This window comes from Periplaneta americana, chromosome 2 (genome assembly GCF_040183065.1).
Source record: "Periplaneta americana isolate PAMFEO1 chromosome 2, P.americana_PAMFEO1_priV1, whole genome shotgun sequence".
NCBI classification, from domain to species: domain Eukaryota; kingdom Metazoa; phylum Arthropoda; class Insecta; order Blattodea; family Blattidae; genus Periplaneta; species Periplaneta americana.
In genome coordinates this window covers 39862751-39886118 of record NC_091118.1, presented here as the reverse complement: position 1 = coordinate 39886118, position 23368 = coordinate 39862751, and the positions used below count along the sequence as shown (strand labels likewise).

At 35.5% G+C, this 23368-nt stretch overlaps 2 protein-coding genes across 3 annotated transcripts in view; one reads left to right on the top strand and one right to left on the bottom strand.

Moving 5' to 3' along the window:
- LOC138692833 (hemolymph lipopolysaccharide-binding protein-like) overlaps positions 1-23368 on the top strand; it is a 558083-nt gene that overhangs the window by 356887 nt on the left and 177828 nt on the right. The gene's annotated exons all lie outside the window — the stretch shown is intronic.
- Gli (carboxyl ester lipase-like protein Gli) overlaps positions 1-23368 on the bottom strand; it is a 100933-nt gene that overhangs the window by 32858 nt on the left and 44707 nt on the right. For both annotated transcript variants that reach the window (XM_069815997.1, XM_069816006.1), the window contains exon 2: positions 20545-20835. In XM_069815997.1, coding sequence (XP_069672098.1) covers positions 20545-20835 — 291 coding nt within the window. The remainder of the gene's footprint in view (positions 1-20544; positions 20836-23368) is intronic.

Here is a 23368-nt window from a genome sequence, read left to right as displayed (position 1 = left end):
TCGCTGTCGCGGCGAGAGTAAAAGGAAAGTGTGTAGCTGCATAGTTATATTGTAATGCCGGTATAACCAAGAATGCATAGTTAAAAATCAGTTTATTACCTATTTATCGCCATAGATAGCAACCACACGCGCACTGGCACACAAAAAAAAAACACAACGCAACATTCTTAAAGGCCCATTCACAATGAAAATTAAACATAACCGTAACATAAACACAGAAGTTTGCGCCCAGGCTATCAAATGGGATCATTCACAATGATTCACATAAGCATTGACATAAACATTACCGTAAGACGTTAACATGAAAGTTTGCAAACTCCAAACTTTCATGCTTATGCTTACGTGATTTGCAAACAGAACACAATCGTGGAGCGCTGAAGTATACGACAGAATATGAGTAAATGGCGTCGTTGTTATGTTTCCATGGTTACCAAGTATGTTTGCTGTTATGTTTATGTTCCCATCGTGAATGATGGTATGACTTCTTGATTTTACCGTAACGTTTATATTCTTAAGTTAACGCATACGTTATGTTTAATTTTCATTGTGAATGAGCCTTTATACTGTCCAAAAATTAACGAATCTGACTTCATTTATAAATTACACGTATTAAATAGCTATATGCCACCAAATTTTCACAAATTCACATAAAATATCTGTTCGCAGGCCTACATCGTATTTTTTTTTATCATGGACACAAGGAATAAATTGAGAGATCTGAGGGAAAAAGACCTGTGGGAAGGCCGAGTCGTAGATATGAAAATAATATTAAAATGAATTTGAGGGAGGTGGTATATGATGCTAGGAACTGGATTAATCTTATGATGAAGAATGAATAGAACAGAGAAACATTCTCATCATCATATGATAACGCAGAATTCCTGCACGAAAATATCATATGTACTTCGGTACAGCACAATAATATAGATTAATTTTGCTCAGGTTAGGGACCGATGACAGGCTTATGTGAGGGCGGCAATGAACCTCCGGGTTCTGTAAAAGCCATTTGTAAGTAAGTACAAGGAATATTTGAAGGGTTCAGAACCATAGTGGGCCAAGCGCCATTTACTAAAACCACAGAAAACAAGGATTAAACTGAACTTATCACCATAATTCAATGGAAACATATAGCAAGTAATATACAGTATACACTATTCAAACTAAATGATATGTCAATCTTCATTAAACTATGGTATTCACTTAACTTTAACCCTTGATTTCTCTGTTTGTAATAAATGGCGCTTGGCCCACTATGGCTCTGAAACCTTCAATTACAACAATGGGGGAAAAAGGAGACTAGAAGATGGGGCATGGGAGAATAGAGAAACAAAACACTGTCACTAACCAAATTTTACAACAGATGCTCAAAATGAGAACCATTCACAGCCAACATTAATCAACAATGAACAGTTTTCATTAGTTTTACGGTATACTCAACATGATTTTACATACTTATTTGTCTCAAGTTTGAAGTCCATGGAAAAGTTAAATACATAGTTAAACAACACGAAAAGAGTGAATGGCTAAATTTTGTACGCATTCAAACATGACATTTAGTGGAGATTCGGAATATGTAGACCTTGAAATAGGGTGCCACTTAAAAATCAAGTTCACTGTCACACCCTGTAGCCTATGTTTGAATAACTTTTTTCGAACACTGGTATCATATTGTACAGAGAGGGTTTGGAATTGAACGGGTTACATCAGCTGCTTGTGTATGCGGATGACGTGAATATGTTAGGAGAAAATTCACAAACGATTAGGGAAACTACGGGAATTTTACTTGAAGCAAGTAAAAATATAGGTTTGAAAGTAAATCCCGAAAAGACAAAGTATATGATTATGTCTCGTGACGAGATATTGTACGAAATGGAAATATAAAAATTGGAAATTTATCCTTTGAATATGTGGAAAAATTCTAATACCTGGGAGTCACAGTAACAAATATAAATGACACTCGGAAAGAAATTAAACACAGAATAAATATGGGAAATGCCCGTTATTATTCGGTTGAGAAGCTTTTATCATCCAGTCTGCTGTCAAAAAATATGAAAGTTAGAATTTGTGAAACAGTTATATTACCGGTTGTTCTTTATGTTTGTGAAACTTGGACTCTCACTTTGAGAGAGGAACATAGGTTAAGGGTGTTTGAGAATAAGGTGCTTAGGAAAATATTTGAGGCTAAGAGGGATGAAGTTACAGGAGAATGGAGAAAGTTACACAACACAGAACTGCACGCATTGCATTCTTCACCTGACATAATTAGAAACATTAAATCCAGACGTGTGAGATGGGCAGGGCATGTAGCACATACGGGCGAATCCAGAAATGCATATAGAGTGTTAGTTGGGAGGCCGGAGGGAAAAAGACCTTTGGGGAGGCTGAGACGTAGATGGGAAGATAATATTAAAATGAATTTGAGGGATGTGGGATATGATGATAGGGACCAATGGCGGGCTTATGTGAGGGCGGCAATGAACCTCCGGGTTCCTTAAAAGCCAGTTAGTAGTAGTAGTGGTATCATATTGTACGGTTTATCTCGAATAGCTTTTGTATAAAACATTTTTTTAATTAAAATTTAAGACATTATGAGTAATAATTAATCCATACTTAATGATCACTGTATAAACACGAAATAAACCATCCGTTAATTCTTGAAGAAATTTAAATATTATGGTTTATTTAACGACGCTCGCAACTAAATAGGTTATATCAGCGTCGCCGGTGTACCGGATTTTTGTCCCGTAGGAGTTATTTTAAATGCCAGTAAATCTATTGACATGAGCCTGTTGCATTTAAACATACTTAAATGCCATCGACCTCGGCCGGGATCGAACCCGCAATCTCGGACATAGAAAGCCAGCGCTATACCAACTACACCACCGAGGGCGACAGTTCTTGAAGATGGTCCCCCATTGTATATTTTCAATTTCAAATAATGACTTTTTTGTTCAATATTTCATGTGCATCATCCCCTGTAAAATGAACTCGCAGATACTGAATTTGGTCAAAATTCGTCCAATATTTTAGTAGAAATGGCTGTACACAGAATATTACATAAGTTATATTTCAAGTACATCATTCCCTGATAAATTGATAATGAAAATTGGTTAGTAAAATCAATCAAATGGTTTAGAATTTTAGAAGAAAATGCTGCACAAAGACATCGACAGATAAATGTGTAACAAACACTACAATCCTCTCCGTTAATATAGTAGAACTTGGTTATAACGACCTCGTTTTGTGCGACATCTCGCCTATAACGTCAAATATTCTGTGGTCCCAAATAATTCCCTGTAAGACAAATGCTTTTCTACCTTGCTTATTACGACAAACGTATATGCGTCTATCTCGCATATAACGTCATTTTCAACCTCAGTTTGGAATAAGATTTTCTAAGAACCAAAGCATTTTAAGAAATACTTACTTACTTACAAATGGCTTTTAAGGAACCCGCAGGTTCATTGCCGCCTTCACATAAGCCCGCCATCGGTCCCGATCCTGTTCAAGATTAATCCAGTCTCTGTCATCATATCCCATCATAAGTGCACGCATTTTAACGCAATATGGCCACTAAAAGAAAAGTTTTAACGTTGGAAGAAAAAGTTAATGCGATTCATTAAGTTGAGAATGGAATAAAAAGCTTACGTGTGTCGTGAATTTGGCCCAGTTAATTCCAAACGATTTGGGAGAGCAAGGATAAAATTGTTGCATTTGAACAAAATTGATCAAGCTAGGGGATGGAGCAATGAAATTGCAACTGAAATAATGGATATAGAACATAATTTAGAAAGTGTGTATTGAGCAAGTATGAGACAACAGAGTAAAATGACTGACTACTTCACTCCAAAGTAGACTAAAGAAGTTTGGTGAGTTCTGAACAAACTGTTTTAATACAAAATACTGTATTTATAATTGTACATGTATTTTATTATGTTCATGATAGGCTTAAAAGTGAATACATAAATCTAAAATAAGGCTAATGAAGTTTGTTATTTTCCATTTTCCACCTTACTAGACTCATAATATCAATCTCTGTTACTACGACACTCGTTTATGACGACGTAATTTTTAAGGTCCCTTGGATGTCGTTATAACAAAGTTCTACTGTATTTGTAAAATGAGATGATAGAGTAATTCTATCTTGTCTCGCTTAGATTTGAACCCCAGCATGTGGCTTGACAAGCGATCGTTCTGGTCGTGCGGATCTAACGACACCTCCGTCCGCCCGGCGGCATAGAAGTTTGGTTAGTAAGCCATGAAGTGATGATGCTGTTCGTGAACTGGATGGAATTCTTGTGCAAAAGAAATCGCCGTAACTTTTTTCGCCAAGGTCTGAGTATGGTCAACGACCGGGCCCACCGCGTCCTTGAAACGTGTATCGATTATGAAGCTGTTGCGTGGATGATTTCGTGTTTGATACCACTTTTATTTTTTCTGTTGTGAATAGCACGGAAATAGTGCGTAGAACAACAGAACCTAATAATATCCATGCCAGGTATTATTCACTTCCTGTATGCGTTTAATATTTGTCATCTGGTCTGAACGTACTCATCTTTTTCATACCGGAAACAGCAACAACGAAATTAGGTTGTGTGTGGTTAAAATACATGGTATGCAGCACAGGACAACGTATAAAGTCAACGAGTGATCTAAAAATTGATGTTATGTATGTATGTTGATGATATTAACATTCTATGTATTTTAGTTTAATTCTGCTACACAGTTTATTTCAGTGTTTAATTAATAGTTCATAGTATTTTGTTGTTTAATTTGTAAATAACTTTTGTATACATGTAACTCTCATCTAAATCAAATTGTTGGATTCTTTGTAAGTTCATGCATATGTATATACAGTTTTTGCTGGTTGAGTGGAAGAGAAGGCCTTACGGCCTTAACTCTGCCAGCTAAAATAAATTATTATTATTATTATTATTATTATTATTATTATTATTATTATTGATGAACCCACCGAAGAAGAGATAAGAGATGTAATAATTGGATTAAAGAAAAACAAAGCACCAGGAATGGATAGTAACCAATCAGAACTCCTTCAGAGTAGCAGTAATGAATTAATACAAGACATACAGAAATTAATTAAGGACATATGGACACAAGAAATGATTCCTGATGATTGGAGAATTGGAGTTATATGCCCATTACACAAGAAGGGTGACCAGATGATTTGCTCTAATTATAGAGGAATAACGTTATTAAATATCACTTATAAGATATTCTCCAGAATCTTGCACAACAGGCTATTACCATACACAGAAAAGGCCATAGGAAAATGTCAAGCTGGCTTCAGAAGCGGAAAGTCGACAATTGATCAAATTTTTACTTTAAGACAAATTATTGAGAAAACATATGAACAAAATATTGAAACTCATCACTTGTTTGTTAATTTTTCAACGGCATATGACAGCATCAATAGAGCTGAGCTTTATAAGGCGATGGTAGAGCTGAACATTCCGAAGAAGCTGGTGAGACTAGTTAAAACATGCACGGATGACAGTCAGTGTCAAATAAAGATCCAATCTGAACTATCAGATTTATTTCAAACAACTAAGGGTCTAAGACAGGGCGACTCATTAGCGTGTCTTTTATTTAATATTGCCCTTGAAAAAGTGATAAGGGATGCAGATATACAAACTAGAAGTACAATACTCTACAAATCATCCCAAATACTGGCCTATGCTGATGATATAGATATCATTGGTCGATCTGTGGAGAATGTTAAGAGAACATTTACTGCTTTAGAAACAGCAGCCCAAAAAATGGGGCTGAAAATTAACGAACAGAAGACTAAGTACATGATTGTTGGATGTAAAAAACAAAAAAGGGACTTGACAACAACAACCCACTTAAAAATTAATCAATATAAATTTCAGAGGGTCTCTAGTTTTGTATATCTGGGCTCCTTAATCAATGACACTAATGATATTAGTGAAGAAATTGATAGAAGAATTCAAAATGCCAATAAAGCATATTTTGGATTATTGAGGCACTTTAAGTCAAGACTTCTTACAAGGGAAACAAAATGCAATATTTATAATGTTTTGGTAAAACCTGTATTAACATATGGCAGTGAAACGTGGACCCTCTCAAAGACTCATATGTCAAGATTGAGATCCTTTGAAACCAAAATTCTAAGGAAGATATATGGCCCAATATGTGATAAAGGAGAATGGCGAATAAGATACAACTTTGAACTTTACCAACTATATAAGTCCCCTGATGTGGTTACAGTTATTAAAATATCAAGATTATGATGGGCAGGACATGTGCAAAGGATGGCAGATCATGAGATACCCAAGAAAGTTATGGGGAATAAATTTGAAGGAAAAAGGAGTGTTGGACGACCAAGACTGCGATGGATGGATGGAGTGTTAGAGGATGGTGGTTGGTTGCCAGGGACAGAGATGCATGGAAGAGAGTTCTAAGGGAGGCCGAGGCTCAAATTGGGCTGTAGCGTCGATGATGATGATGATGATGTATGTATGTATGTATGTATGTATGTATGTATGTATTACTGTCACGGACAGAAGTATAAGCACCTTTGCAGAACACAGATTTACAAATTTATATTTCACTCTATTATTCAATATATAACATTGTAACTGAATAGTACATTATGCAACGAACCTATAATGGTAGTAATTAAGACGCGAGTATGTTTATGAAACGAGCGCAAGCGAGTTTCATAATTTTCATACAAGCGTCTTAATTACCATTATAGGCAAGTTTCATACGACTTTTTATGCTCGACCATATTTCTAACTTGAAATTATTCATAAGTATTCATGTTATTCTTATCTGGCTGAGGAGCGGAACTGACCTTGTGCAATACCTCGTAAATTGTGAGATGTGCGCAGACGCGAAAGTATTGATTTTTACCGAAAAACAAATGTCGACATTGACCTTGATATAATGTAGAAAATAAAATAAACATCAAGCGTGATATAACCTTGAAATTGAATTAGACATTGAAAAACGAGATGACAAATTGAATTTATTTGAATATTATTTACAATTAACGCTAATTATTATAGTAACAGAACTGACTTTATTTCAAATATAGGTGATTTATTGTGCAATTGGTCAAATGAATTTGAGGGAATGTGCTTTGTGAAAGGCTTTGTCTAATCTCGCGCTAGTTGTCTTTCGATTGCATATCCGAGAATAATCGATACTTGCGCTTTCATATTGCTACAATGGTATTTTCTGATTGGTGGAACACCTGAACTTTAATGAATAGGTGTACTTTAATGAGGTCCATTAAAGGGCTGCTACCAGGTGTATAATTACTACATTTCGGCATGGTCGAGCATAAAATAAATTAATCTCCACTTCTGTAAGTTGTTGTTGTTTAGTCAACCGTCTGAAGACAGGTTTGAACCTCATAAGTATCACCAATAAGACATCACTCATGAGGCAACCAGGCCAGGAGGTAATGGGGTAGGGTGGCCAGTTCCTTTCCCCCCTCCAATGCATACATCGCCGATTAGCCACATATTCCACTAATCAGACTTCAGATGCATACAAACAATTGTTCTTCCTCTGACACACATCGTCAAGTGAGATGTACTGCCTGATAATAATAGATATTATACATATCAGCCAGAGGTATGGTACAATAATATTTTAGAAAACAAAATAAAACTTACTTTAACATAGAAAATAAAATAATTGTTGTTTTTGTCTCTGATAATGATGAACATAAGTATATCACACAAAAAGGGAAGCCAGCGAAGTACTAAATGAGTGATCATTTTGCGTGTGGAAGCAAAAAAACTTACCAAATTGTATTGTGCGTATACTTGTTAAATACTATAATTCGATAACCCCCAGCCTCATAGTCTAGTGGAGAGCTTCTACAGGGACATCATTTTATTTTTACTAACATTTCTAATATTAATCTGGCTATACCTTTGGATTAATGGTTCAGAACCGGAAACACCGTTTGCTATCCTCTTCCACGACTGGAGTTCGATAATACCGGCATAAAATACAAAGAAATCACTTTACTAAGTATAGGAGGGAAGAAAAGTAGTTCACCCATTTACGTAAACTAGGAAATATCGCGATTTTTAGTTTAATAAATTTTCATTGGGTTTTGTTTAATCAAAATACAGTACTGTATTAGCAATAAGCGTTTTTACTCACGAACTGAGCTATCCATTCGGACGTATTCATTATGCAGCGTATATTATACTGTCTACAGCACATTAGCGTACAATGTAGAGAATGAAGTTAAATTGAAAAATAATCATAATGTGGATATTTAAATACATTTTTGAAAATATGTGGCCGTTCACTTCGATACAGGCTTCAGTTCTTTTGTGCATATTATCGCACTATGGACTATTGTACCTAATTCCAATTAGCTGTTCCGTCCTTCGTACTAGTAACTCATGTTGAAATAATTCTGTACCTACTCTATAAAAGAGTATCTTACGTACTGTAAATTCAATCTTCACTTCTGCCCGATCCGAAAAGATAAAACTACTCAGACATACTATCTACTGTCCGTCCAAGTGGTTTTGTCGCAGGGTCGTAGAAAAGAAGGAAATCACGTGAGAGTTAATTACTTAACGAGGCCCTTTTATTTAAGTTATTTTAAACAGTTGTATAATATTACGTAGACGTCCAACTCCTAACAGAAATTAATGTTTTCAGAAAAGAGCTAAGACAGCCCAGCCACTAGCCTTTACAGAGGGACGAGCTGAAGCAGGGAGTGGGGGACCGGGATGCGACGTAGGAAAACGAACGACAGTACCTGTGCGAAAATATGATTCAATATTGAAAGCTCTTTCGTCACTGGAAAGAAGATATTTCTGGAACGTACTATACTCACTAACTCAGTATACGCGGCCTTGGTTCCGTATGGAGGACGATTGGAAGTTTACTAGTAGAGGGGTGGGAGTGAAGTACATTCATAAACTCAGGTATAATAAAAACTAAAGTAAAAATAAAATGATGCTCATGAGGTTCCGGATTCGATTCCTAGTGAGAATACACGAAATTTTCCTTAAAGGCAATGTAGATATTAGGAGAGGGGGAATAATTTAAATCCACACGATATACACACATACACGTACTTCAAGGTTCGTTGATGTTTCCAGAGAAATAACAAAGAAAACTTGCATAACATAAGTTCTATACATCCCTTGAAAGGTTACATAGGATAAACGAAGGGTTAGGGGAAAGAAACGTCGATGTCCATAATAAGTTGTTCCGAGAAAATGACGTTTTAAAACGTTGACTTCGACTGTTCTTTACCCGCAGTACGTAACTTCAAATCTACAAGGACTACTTTGCTTATTGGCGTCTGGTGACTCGACAGGCTCTTAGTAACTCTGGAGAACAATAGAGTGTACAACTTAACTAAAAAATGTCAAAAAGTCGATATCGACATTTTTTTCCCCTGACCCATCAAATATGTAAAGTAAAGGAAAAAGTTGCCTATATAAACAAATTGAAACAGAAAATAAAATTGGCTTTAAAATAGTGTAACATTTCCATTTCACTAAAGTGGATCCCTGCGGTTTCTGCCCATCAATAGTTTCTTAGGCAGGCGGTTCAGGTTCGAGTGTTGGTTAGTGACGCAGCGTCTGTGACTCAACGCTAATGCGCTGGCCTTCCATGCTGGCGGCCACGTTCGATGCCCGTCTACTCGTGATGAAATTTGTGCTGAAGAAAGCAGACGTTATAGAGGGTTTTTCTTTACTTCATTCCATCAAAACTCTCCCGCCTCCCTCGAACATTTCATCTATCGTCTGTCGCCTAATTATTATACTTCACGTACATCATTCCCTGATAAATTGACTCGTAGATACTGAATATGAACAAAATCCGTCCAATAGTTTAGTAGAAATCGCTGTAACAGACAGACCAGTACTAAAATTATTATATTTCATGTAGGCCTACATCATTCCCTGATAAATTGACTCGTAGATACTGAATATGAACAAAATCCGTCCAATAGTTCAGTAGAAATCGCTGTACACAGACAGACTAGTAGTAAAATTATTATATTTCATGTACATCATTCCCTGATAAATTGACTCGCAGATACCGAATATGAACAAAATCCGTCCAATAGTTTAGTATAAATCGCTGTATACAGACAAACTAGTACTAAAATTATTATATTTCATGTAGGCCTACATCATTCCCTGATAAATTGACTCGTAGATACTGAATATGAACAAAATCCGTCCAATAGTTTAGTAGAAATCGCTGTACACAGACAGACCAGTACTAAAATTATTATATTTCATGTAGGCCTACATCATTCCCTGATAAATTGACTCGTAGATACTGAATATGAACAAAATCCGTCCAATAGTTTAGTAGAAATCGCTGTACACAGACAGACTAGTAGTAAAATTATTATATTTCATGTACATCATTCCCTGATAAATTGACTCGCAGATACCGAATATGAACAAAATCCGTCCAATAGTTTAGTATAAATCGCTGTATACAGACAGACTAGTACTAAAATTATTATACTTCATGTACATCATTCCCTGATAAATTGACTCGCAGATACTGAATATGAACAAAATCCGTCCAATAATTTAGTATAAATCGCTGTACACAGACAGACTAGTACTAAAATTATATTTCATGTACATCATTCCCTAGTAAATTGATTCGTAGATATTGAATATGAACAAAATCCGTCCAATAGTTTAGTATAAATCGCTGTACATAGACAGACTAGTACTAAAATTATTATATTTCATGTACATCATTCCCTGATAAACTGACTTGTAGATACTGAATATGAACAAAATCCGTCCAATAGTTTAGTAGAAATCGCTGTACACAGACAGACTAGTACTAAAATTATTATATTTCATGTACATTATTTTCTGATAAATTGACTCGTAGGTACTGAATATGAATAAAATCCGTCCAATAGTTTAGTAGAAATCGCTGTACACAGACAGACTAGTACTAAAATTATTATATTTCATGTACATCATTCCCTGATAAACTGACTTGTAGATACTGAATATGAACAAAATCCGTCCAATAGTTTAGTAGAAATCGCTGTACATAGACAGACTAGTACTAAAATTATTATATTTCATGTACATCATTCCCTGATAAACTGACTTGTAGATACTGAATATGAACAAAATCCGTCCAATAGTTTAGTAGAAATCGCTGTACACAGACAGACTAGTACTAAAATTATTATATTTCATGTAAATCATTCCCTGATAAATTGACTCGTAGATACTGAATATGAACAAAATCCGTCCAATAGTTTAGTAGAAATCGCTATACACAGACAGACTAGTACTAAAATTATTATATTTCATGTACATCATTCCCTGATAAATTGACTCGCAGATACTGAATATGAACAAAATCCGTCCAATAGTTTAGTATAAATCGCTGTATACAGGCAGACTAGTACTAAAATTATTATATTTCATGTACATCATTCCCTGATAAATTGACTCGCAGATACCGAATATGAACAAAATCCGTCCAATAGTTTAGTAGAAATCGCTGTACACAGACAGACTAGTACTAAAATTATTATATTTCATGTACAGTTACCCTGAAAAAGAATGAGACGATTCTTGGTCGTCGGAAGTTAAAGTTCTACAGCGCGGTTCACTCGATATCGACGTAGGGATACATAACATGACAGATAGTACAAGAATTGTTACAAGGACCACAACAAGGACAAGGACCAGAATAAGGATCACGAAGAAGACTGCCATTTAAGGCCAGGATTTCACAACATAGCTCGAGTCCCAAAATATCATTGCTTCACTGTACCGAATGGCAAATGCCTGCTAAGGGATCTACATTCTGGACTGCTGCTATCACTGTCTTGTCTCGGTAGCTCATATAGTAGCGTGCCGGTTCCATTGTATAACCGAAACGTCTCGTGTTCGATCCCAGGTAAAACTTTTTTTATTGAGGTGTAATTAATTTGTTCAGAGTTCCTCGACTGTCTAATTTGTCGAAAAATATGGAATAATTTATGCCCAATTTCTGGGTCTTAGAAGTGGGCTGAACCTCGTCAAAAAAATAAATCTTACTTGGAAGTTAAAAGTATTCTTCCTCAAACAAAATTCATAAGAAACAAAAAGGGACCTGTTAACTTAAAATCTTGTCCACATGCCATCAGCTTCTATTACAGCTCTAAGTCGATCCGGCATGGATGTCACGAGATTGTGGAATAAGTTCTGATCCCCGGCGAGATCTTCCCAGGTGTCAACAACTTGATCCCACAATTCGTCTCGATTTCGAGGGCGTCGGTGGGCATAGGTGGCTATCCTTCTCTTTTTCAATTCCACCCATAAATTTTCGATGACATTCAAATCAGGTGACTTCGGAGGCCAATTAATGATTTCGATCTCGGGTCTCCTTTGAAACCATCTTTGAATGCTTGCAGCATAGTGCACGGGATGGTTATCCTGCTGGAACAGCAATGTTCCTTCGGGAAAACGTTCTCGGGCGGAGGGAAGGAATATATTTTCCAGAATGTGCTCGTAAGTTTCCGCATTAAACCGGCCATCGATGCGTTCTATAACGCCAGGTCCATCGTAAGACATCCACCCCCAACACGATATGCTAAAGCGCCCCGATCTTTCACGTCGGTGCACATAGCGCTGATCATGTCGGAGACCATCCTCACGATAGACACGGACAGGACCTTCGTAATCATTCGAGATGGTTGTTTCGTCGGAGAAAATTACATTTCTCCAATCGAAATCCACTCGATTGGTAGCGAAGGCAAGACGGTCGACAGCTTGTGCTTCCCCCAATATTTCCATTTGCGCAGCCCTCCGGCTCCTAATACCGCGGTTCCTCAACCTGCTGATCACAGTCTGTGAAGAGCCGGGAAAGTTAGATGCTGCTCTTATTTCGTTAGCAGTCAGAAAGGGGTCCTGTCGAACTGTCTCGAATAAAAGAGCATCCTCTTCCAATGAAGAAATCCGCGGACGCCCAGGAATAGGGCGATTTTCGACCTCCCCAAAATTTTGGTAACGATGAACCCATCTCGCGGCTGTACTTCCAGGAACACCGACCAAACGGCCAGCAGATCTAGCCCCATATCCAGCCTCAACTAGAGCTATAACTCGCTGTCTCATGTCACGTCGGTTCGCCATTACGATGAGAAATGAGACATGACGATAATACTTTAGTGTAGACAATGACTATTTAACATGATATAGAATTATTGAAATAAGAGGCATCTTGCATAGTAAGAGTTAATAAATCAACCCTAAATTAAATATCTAAATAACAGGATATAACAGGAAGTCCAATTGTTGCGAAACTAATCAAATTAAATCTAATTACATTAAATAAACAAACCCCAAGTTATGACACCACATTGCTACAGCTAAATTGTATGTTATTAACATAAGCATTGAATAGGTCCGTGGTTGTGCGTTGGACGACAAAACCAAACATCGAAAGTTCGAATCTTGCCGAGGAATGTAACTTCTTGCTTTTTTAATGTAAATCAGACTTATAACTACAATCATTCATATTTCTTACATTATTTATTAATATTTATAGCCAACATTGATTTTGTAAAGAAAAGACTTTAGAAATCTCATATGGAATTTGTGATCTGTAGTGACATAAACATAGATTATCTCTCGGAACTTTTCCGTAAAAGTAAATTAAATTCACTCCTTGAAACTGGAAACCTTATTCGTAGGGTCATTTTCCCATAGCATACAAGCTGAAGTAACACAGCCATTGATAAACGTTTTGTACACAGAATTAGACTGAATTCCTATTCGACAGAACCTATAATCAATGGCTTGTCTGACCATGATAAACAAATCCTATGTGTTTCCAATGTCACTGAACAATTTCAAAATATTAATTTAAAAACTAAGAAAGGATCGTAATTGCTGTATCTAGTGATTATTTACATTTATGTCTACAAAATGAATCTTGGAAAAACATATATGATACTGGTACTACTGATATTAAGAGTAAATATATTGAATTTTTCACTTAATTTCATAATCACTTTAGTGGATGTTCTCCACTCAATGTTGTGAAAAAATTCAAAAGTTAAAACATGTAGATAACGCAGGGACTTCAAAATCTCATGTATTAAAAAGAAGAATCTATATGTAATGAGTTGCAATGTAATGATCATCATGTTCTTAAATACTGCAAGAAGTACAGTGTAATTTATCAAAAATTATGAAAGAGGGAAATAGAATATATTTGAGTAGAAAAGTACAAAATTCAGATAATGCAATTAAACCTATTCGTAATATTATTAAATTTAAACTTGTAGATATCCTAAGAAAGAAAATATGTGTTCATTAAAACCAATGATTATAAAGTAGAGGATCCCAAATCTATTGCAAATTCTTTTAACGTATTATAGTATATAGTACAGAAATATTATTGACAACTTAAACATTCAAGATTTTGCAAAAGATACTGCAATTGGTTACTTAACAGATGTATTTAATAATTATTATTAATATATGTAATTAGTCAATAACTGCAACAGTGCTTATACATTCAATCATAACATGAAAAAAATTGAATGCAAACACGTAGATAAAATAGTTAAAATTAACTGCAGGGGTGAGAATGAAATAATCCAAAGCCATACTTTTAACAAAAATTGTTTTTTGCGAGTGCATTTCTTACACATATGGGAAAGCTATTAATAAATTATTGTAATAATTACTCAACAAATGACATAGCCTAAGGACTCTAAACCTTTGTAAAAGTTTGTCTATTATTATATATTTTTTAATTTCATTTTAATTGTTAGTTTTTAATATATATGCATTTACATTGTATATGTGTGTATAAATGCATTCATTAGATTAACGTTTATAATATTATAACTTGTAATTTTGTATTGTTTGCGATCATTAACACTTAATCTCAGGACTTTGTAAAACTATATTTCAACGTGACTTAGCTATTTCAACGTTATTTAGACAAAAAAAAATTGTTGTGTAGACTAAGAATCGAACTCGCACTCTTCTACACAACACGCAGAAGTCTTACCGTCTGAGCTATGGAAACGACATGAAAGGTTTCCTTTCTGTGCGGAGTGTCGATCTAGTCATGAAGGTCCATTGTCGATTTAACTACACGATTTATGTATATATTTATCTTTTATTTACGTAATATTATCATATTTTTTGCAGTTTTTTAATTGAATTTCGGAACGATGCTAGTAACAAACCAAATAGCCTGAATTTAAGTAACTCAATATTCGTTATCTTGTGTATCGGTGCTCTGGTCTCCGATCATGCGCAGTGTCTTACATCTGAGACTTAGGAATATTCAATCGTCTCATCCTTTTCCAGGGAAACTGTACATAATTCCCTGATAAATTGACTCGTAGATACTGAATACGAACAAATTCCGTCCAATAGTTTAGTAGAAATCGCTGTACACAGACAGACTAGTACTAAAATTATTATATTTCATGTACATTATTTTCTGATAAATTGACTCGTAGATACTGAATATGAACAAAATCCGTCCAATAGTTTAGTAGAAATCGCTGTACACAGAAAGACTAGTACTAAAATTATTATATTTCAGTTACATCACTTTCTGATAAATTGACTCGTAGATACCGAGTATGAACAAAATCCGTCCAACAGTTTAGTAAAATCGCTGTACACAGACAGACTAATACTAAAATTATTATATTTCATGTACATCATTCCCTAATAAATTTACTCGAAGGTACTTAATATGAACAAAAATCTTCCAATCGTTGTAAATGGGCGGACGGACGGAAAGCTAGACAGACGGATTTTTTCGGAATGACAATAATTTACTGAGAAGTAAAAAGAGAAGCATGTAAAAACTAAATATCTCCTACAAACACCCGAGTTTGAATAATTTCTTGGTAGATATTTATTACCATCTTGAGGGAAGTTTTACGTAAGTGTTCGAATTCGTTATCTGTAGCTTGCAATACTTTGTAGCTTTGAAACGAAGCTGATTCTTTCATTTTCTCAGAATGAACTTCATGTAGCTTGTCAACTTTTTCCCCCACCTCACTCGTATGGAAAGCTATCTCTTTCTTACAGAAATATTGTAACTCGATGACAAGGGACTACAAAGTACAAAGACTACGAACAAAGTCTTTAACACTTTATTTACTCATCATATAAGAAAGATTGAATGTTTGTAATGTTTACTGACACTCCATTGTGGGACGTTAGGTCCTTGTATCTCGGCACGAGGGTTGCAGAAGTTTCAAGAAGTTTTAATATCTGCAGCGGTTTGTTATTCAGGATTGAATACCGTTACGTTTCGCAACTCACTAAACTGGATTCTGCGCTCCCCCTCCCCCTCCACCCACCGTGCACAACCAGAACTCGCATTAAGGCCGTAATTGTCGAGCTAACTCCAAGCACAAACAAGCAAACAGAATCCCTGTTCCCAATGCGGCAGTATTATACTGTCATTTGTCTCGGCTGTCAAAATAATGCTACAAGTAAATCATACTATTCCTAGCTGAAGATCGAATTTCGGGAGGTGGCAATGTTGCGATGCTTATATTCAACGTGAGAAATAATTCTTTGAAAGAAAAGAGATCTCAAAGAAATATTCAAACTTTAGTTCGCTTCAAATAAATAAAAAGTGGAAGTAATATAACCACAGTCACGAAGCTTGAGTTGTTGAGGTTGCTAGGAACAACAGACTGTGCAGGTACTATTTCGCATTGTCTGTAATGAGGCGATAGTAGCGATCCTAGTGGTTAGGAACTATCTATGGATGCATATTTATTACTTATTGAGCTTCGTGACTGTATATACTAGACTGTGATATAACTGTGCACATTTTATCGCCTTATTTCTAGGACAGAGTACAACAAACATTCTAATACCATACTAGTCCCAAATGAATATTTTTCTCAGAAAAAAAAAATCCCCTAAATATTGACACTGTTTCACTCGATAAGTATTATCCGTACGATTCTGATTTTTATTTTCGTCATTAGAGAAACTGCTACGAAATTATTTATCCCTTTGCAGCTTTTCAATAAAATGAACGATTTTCTTGCATATTAACGTATTGTTATTTCCTAACATTAAGAAGTCTGGCAACACTGCTGCACTGAAAGGGACGGAATACTGCTATTCAAATCCAGTTTGTGTGTGTATTCGTAAGTGAGCCGGCGATGCGCTGTTGTCAAACTACGAAGACTTGCAACCTGATGTTCTAATTAAGCACGCACTTAATTACAAAACATAGATGATAGGAGAATTAGGATATGTGATTGCATGTAATCAAGATTAGTGGTGGACCGTATACAGAAATGTGAGGGAAACCACTACCTGAAAGTCGTATGATGATAATTAGAGCCCGGATGTTAGGCAAAACGCCTTTTTTAAACTGAGTGTATGTATGAAAGACCTATTAGAGGTAAACACCTTTCCACACATTTAGGGATGATAGGCCCAATTTTTATTTTGCCTATTTTAGCGTTAAATACCTTTTTTAAGGTTAAATGCTTTTTTTTAGCCTTTTTACATCGTTATTATACATTTTCTATATTTTTAATGCATTTAAAATAAACCGCACATAAATTATATAAAAATAACGGTTGTAGAAATTAAAAATATAGGCTATATTTACCTCACACAAATATTTGCCGAGAATCTTATTCTCAAGTAATACTTATGTTTCCAAGAAGTCTTAAACTTTTCTTCCCTACCGATTCCATCTTTTATGTCACTTACAAAGATGTTTGAACAGTATAACCCTCAGTGCTCAGGTTACTTCGGGGTTTACCAGCGAAAGAAAGGGGATGAGGGAAGTATTAAAAGCAAGTCTCCAGGTCCCGTTACTGTTGTCACTTGCACGCACAAGTCACGCGTACTTTGAAGTCTCTAATCCCTTCTCACACCCCTCTTTTTTGAGACAATACACAGTCTCTCGATCTCTGAAAGAAAGTAGAGACAGTTCTTCTGAAATAAATTGTTTTAAGTTTGCTCCAATCACTTCACTAGAAGTAGAAAGATCTTTTTCCACCATGAAAAACGTTCTCTCTGACAGGCGGCTCACTATGACAGTTGACAACTTAAAAAAGCATCTTGTTGTGACATGTAACCAAGGAAAGTGAGTACTGTATGGGATAGTTTATTAAATATTTGTCTATTTTTTGTCTGTTTCCAAGAACAATAAATGCCTATTTCACTGCCTGTTTTTACTATTTTTAGTGCCTATATGCCTGTCTACTTTAACCAAAATAAATCCCTAAACATCCGGGCTCTAATGATAATAAATATGAATAATTACAAAACGCATAATAGTTTTAAATTTGTTTTAATTAGTCTATTGCTCCCTTTAATCTGCACCAATTATATCACTTCCACCCTGTATACGGAGTGTTAAGAAAAAAGGGTATAATATTTTTTGAGAAGATGTAGTAGTACGCCTATTCATATAAAACAAGAAAAGACGTATAATAAACATACTGTAGGTGCGAAAATTAATATCTTTTAAGAAACAAGGACTATGAAATTGGTATTTTTTTGTTTATTTTAGTAGGTTATTTTACGACGCTTTATCAACATCTTAGGTTATTTAGCGTCTGAATGAGATGAAGATGAAGTGAGTCCGGGGTCCAGTATCGAAAGTTACCCAGCATTTGCTCATATTGGGTTGAGGAATAACCCGGAAAAAAACCTAAATCAGGTAATTTGCCCCGACCGGGAATCGAACCCGGGCCAAGTGGTTTCACAGCTAGACGCGCTAACCGTTACTCCACAGGTGTGGACAAATTGGTATTGTAACAACAACATATCTTTTAATATGTTACTGTATGTCATATCTGAGAAGGTCATATGCCTTTAAAACTGCCAGGTTAAATAAATCATTATTATTATTATTATTATTATTATTATTATTATTATCTGCCTGTTTATTCTTTCGGTTAGTGCAGTGTAATAAGAAACGAGCAAAGAGCTCACATTAGAAGATATGCTCTTGTTACAATTCCAGTTTTTTAATGGTATTTACGCCGCTTTATCAACTGTTAAATTCCAATTTTACAGTTCTTGGTTTCTTTAGCTAATTAATTTTAGGATCCATATTAATTACACATTATTCTTTTGTTTTTATTGTTTATTAACCCACATTAGAAGATATGCTGCTGTTACAGTAACAATTTTACATTCCTTGTTTCTTCAGAGATATTAAGTTCCGAATCCACGTTATCATTAGACTTTTTTCTTGTTTTTATGAATATATTGTCTCAAAATATTAGACCATTCTTTCTTAATATATTGTATAGATTCGACTAAAACAATAATGAAGCTGGAGATTTCGCTTATTTCCAGTTTTTTCTGAGATCTTAAACATAAGGTGTTAAGTACTTATTCGTTTTAAGTAATTAGAGGTCAATTAACATAAATTGCCTATTTTTGGAGGTAAGTGGCTATTTTGCTTGTACAGACCTGCTTTCTGCCTAAAATGCAATTTTCACGTTTTTTTATTTTACCAAATCTACTTTTTGCATTTAAATTCCAGACAGACAATTTTTTTTTTTTTTCACATAAACCATTGATTTTTGTCACTTTTTTTTGTCCATCTCCATTTATTTTCCCTAGCAGCCACCATATCACGAAGCAAGCAACGTCTAGAAAAATAATGAGTGGATTGGGACAGAAAAGCGAGATGGCGCAGTGATTGATTGTACAAGATTTAGAATAGCTATTAGTTTGAACCAAACGAGAACAATTTTAAGAATCAGTAAACTGTGTGTATTTTCAATTTCTTATAAGATTTGAATTTATCTACTTAAAATGTTAATTGCAATTGATAGCATCTTGTTGATCAAGTCTTTGTTGTATTCCTGGAATTGAAGTTTTCTAGACGTTATATTTTTCTGCTTTGCAAGTTCTTCTACTCGAGGAAAAATTATTAGTTAACTTTCCAATTTTGTGAACTTAACAATAATGTGGCTAGTTAATGTAAATACGTAACAATGTAGTTAAAATAAATGGTCATTTTTGTAAAAACGAGATATCACTTCTTAGCCATTGATATAGTCTAAGCTCTTCTTCAAGAAAATCCCTCAATTAATTACAGTCATAAGAAATCAAATATGATTCAATTATACAAAATAATCAGAAACATATATCAGAACGCCACATCAAATACTCGTATGCATAAAGTTATAAACAAAAAAAGAAATCAAGATAAAATAGATGTCAGACAGTGCCACAGTATCGTTTAAATTGTTCATTTCAGTACTTCTTCGAGGACCAAAGTCAGACATGTTAGTTAGAGGACTTCTTTAGTGAATCGTTAAATTTTATGGACTTTCTTGTAACTCTAAAATTAGTACCAACAAAACCGTTAAGGGTTAAAGAACCAATGAATATGTTCAACTCAGCATAACATTTTATCTGAACTGTTTCCATAGCAACTAGCAACCAGGAAGGTCGTCATGGCAAATGAACAACTTGAATGTCTCGACAAGGTTACGCATTAGTCTTTCAATTGCCTATATTCAAGTAATTATGTTACAACATTTACCTTGAAGCGGCCCTCCTTGACGGGTGGCAAGGCGTAGGGGATGCCCAGAAAGACGGACACGGTGCCCATGATCCTCTCTACGGGTGTGAGGCCGGGGCGGTACCCGGACTTCGGGTCGGGGTTGTCGTATAAATGCACCTTGAAGCCCTGAATCGTGTTGATGTAGCTGGTGGTCACGGGAACGTAACCGTCGCGCTTGAACTGATCCAACGATTCGGGGCGCTGCTTGCCCTGAAGATCGGGACGCCAGCGCGCCATAACGCCGGGCTCTGGCACCCACGTCGACACCCCCTGCAAGATGACAGGCGCAGCATATCAGCACCACCACGATCAATACTGAAGAGCAATGATATTTCATTTCTCTGTACTATTGTAAATAGAAAAGTGTAGTAATAGCACGCTGCTGTTGTTCCTATTCAGCTTACTTAATACCTTAAGAGTGAAACCTAACCATTTTCTATTACTACATACGAGCTATTCCATCTCAAATCGACCGAAATATAGAGAAAACTGACCTTACAATTTCTAAATACAATGAAACTTTTTTTTTACGTAGAGAACTGTGATACAATGCTTTGTGCAAAGTTTGAAGCATCAGAACTTCATAGTGTTTAAATTAAAAGTATTTAAATTCATCGCATTTTCACAAAATTAGCAACTTTAAACTGTTGTAGCTCCGAAACCCTTTCACCCAATGATCAAAATCATGGTTTATTTTGATGCTGAGAAATTAAAGTTTATATTGACATATAAACAGATTTTCTTACTTTTTATGGAAATGGAGAAATTTTGATTTTTCCTCATTAAAACGCCTTTGTCAAGGAAAAAAATATTTTAAAAATATATAGTTAGATTCCGCTTGAAAGTACAAATAAACACATATTTTTTACTGATGGTATGTTGATAAGAAAGTATTGAAAATATCAAATAAAGAAAATAAATAGTACGCGCGTGAACTGACCAGCTGACTGCGAGACGGGAGCTTCCCGAGATAAGCAAGGCCAGGAGACAAACACGTGATATTTCGTCTAGTAGCGTATAGCTGGGCTAGCTTTATCACAAGTTTTCATAAACACAGGAGTAAAATGACGCCCAACACTCGCTTATCTTCAGCTCTCGGCCAGCGCGCGCGGTACTGCGCCGTTCAAGTCCAGGCGTGTGAAAATAATCTATTTAATACCCTCGAAACTTATTGCCGCATTCTAAGCAATCAATGCCGAATCCCTCTTAATAATGCAAGGTTTTTTTCAATATATTTTTTTACATTTTTACACATTGTCAAAAAGCCTAAAAGTAAGTAAAATCAGATTATCTGTCTCTCTGTGTACAATAAAAATAAGGATTACTTCTTAACATATACTACCAAATGTCAGCTTCAAAATGAGCTCCCGTTCAATGTTCTGCAGTAGATGGTTCCAGAGTTCTGAGCGCTGAAAGAGGCTTGTTTTTATAAAATACGCTAAATTTGTCGCTCAACAATACGAAAACCGTTTGACTTTCGATAGTATATTTTTGAAAATACACTCTCCTCAGCACCTTGTACAAATAGGGAAAAAAATTAGAATATAAAAAAAATGCGAGGTTTTTTACTGATCGATTTCATATAGAATATCCCATATGCTAGTGGATTATAGTGATTTTAGAGTTGTCAGGTTGAATTTTCTTTTACAAACTTCGTTTCGAATTTCAGGTACAGACAAACTACAACTGACAGTTATTTTTTAACTGTTATGTTGGCAGCAATAATTCCCATTTTCAGTAGAAAGACACTGATGAACTGAAAATAATAATAAAAATGTGAAATTTGAATGTAATTAATAATTAATTAATAATACCGGTATTAATATTAATATCAACACACAATTCAGTTGTATATTTCGATAAGTATAAGCTGGTATAAGTAAATAAGATATAACTTACATACCTACTTAGTATGAAACATGCACGTGGTGATATCTGATATTAGTTGGCAACACTGAAGGACGGCCAAATTTTAGCTTTTAGGAACAATTCTTATGTAATCCTCACTATAATTATGGTAATGGTTCTAATACCAGTACACTGGCAGTTAGAGCACTCTTGCGCATGCACAATCACGTGATAACACAAGCCAGTTTGTTTTCATATTTAAGGAGAAAAATTCGCTCCGGCGCCGGGGATCGAACCCGGGTCCTTAGTTCTACGTACCAAGCGCTCTGACCACTGAGCTACGCCGAATTCAATCCATAGCATTGGATCGAATCTTCCTCCTTTAATGTTTCCCTTTATGGCCTGACTCCAAGTTAGGCATATATGTTGATGTATATGTCCAATGTCAACTGCCATTATACTAGGAGCGCACTCAGCTGAGTGACTTGTTTGGCTGGGATTCCGGGAAATATTAAAGGAGGAAGATTCTATCCGATGCTGTGGATTGAATTCGGCGTATCTCAGTGGTCAGAGCGCTTGGTACGTAGAACCAAGGACCCGGGTTCGATCCCCGGCGCCGGAGCGAATTTTTCTCCTTAAATATTAATTGTCAATATTACAGATATTATTCTGTATGACAAATTAATATATCTATAATATTCTTAGTTTGTTTTAGCCAATTGCAATGCGCTGTAAATCAATTGTATTTTGCGTGGGCGAAAAATATAGTAGCGGAGGCAAGACCTGCCCTGTGAACTTATCATGTGCCGTGCCTATATCACTAATGGGTACGGAGAGAGGAGATAGATTTTAGTCTGAGATGAACTTCCGTACCGGTATATTCATATAATATTAACTACCATGAAACAAACCCTCTTTCTGATAGCTCGTTCTTTTCCTTCTCGCACAGGTCACA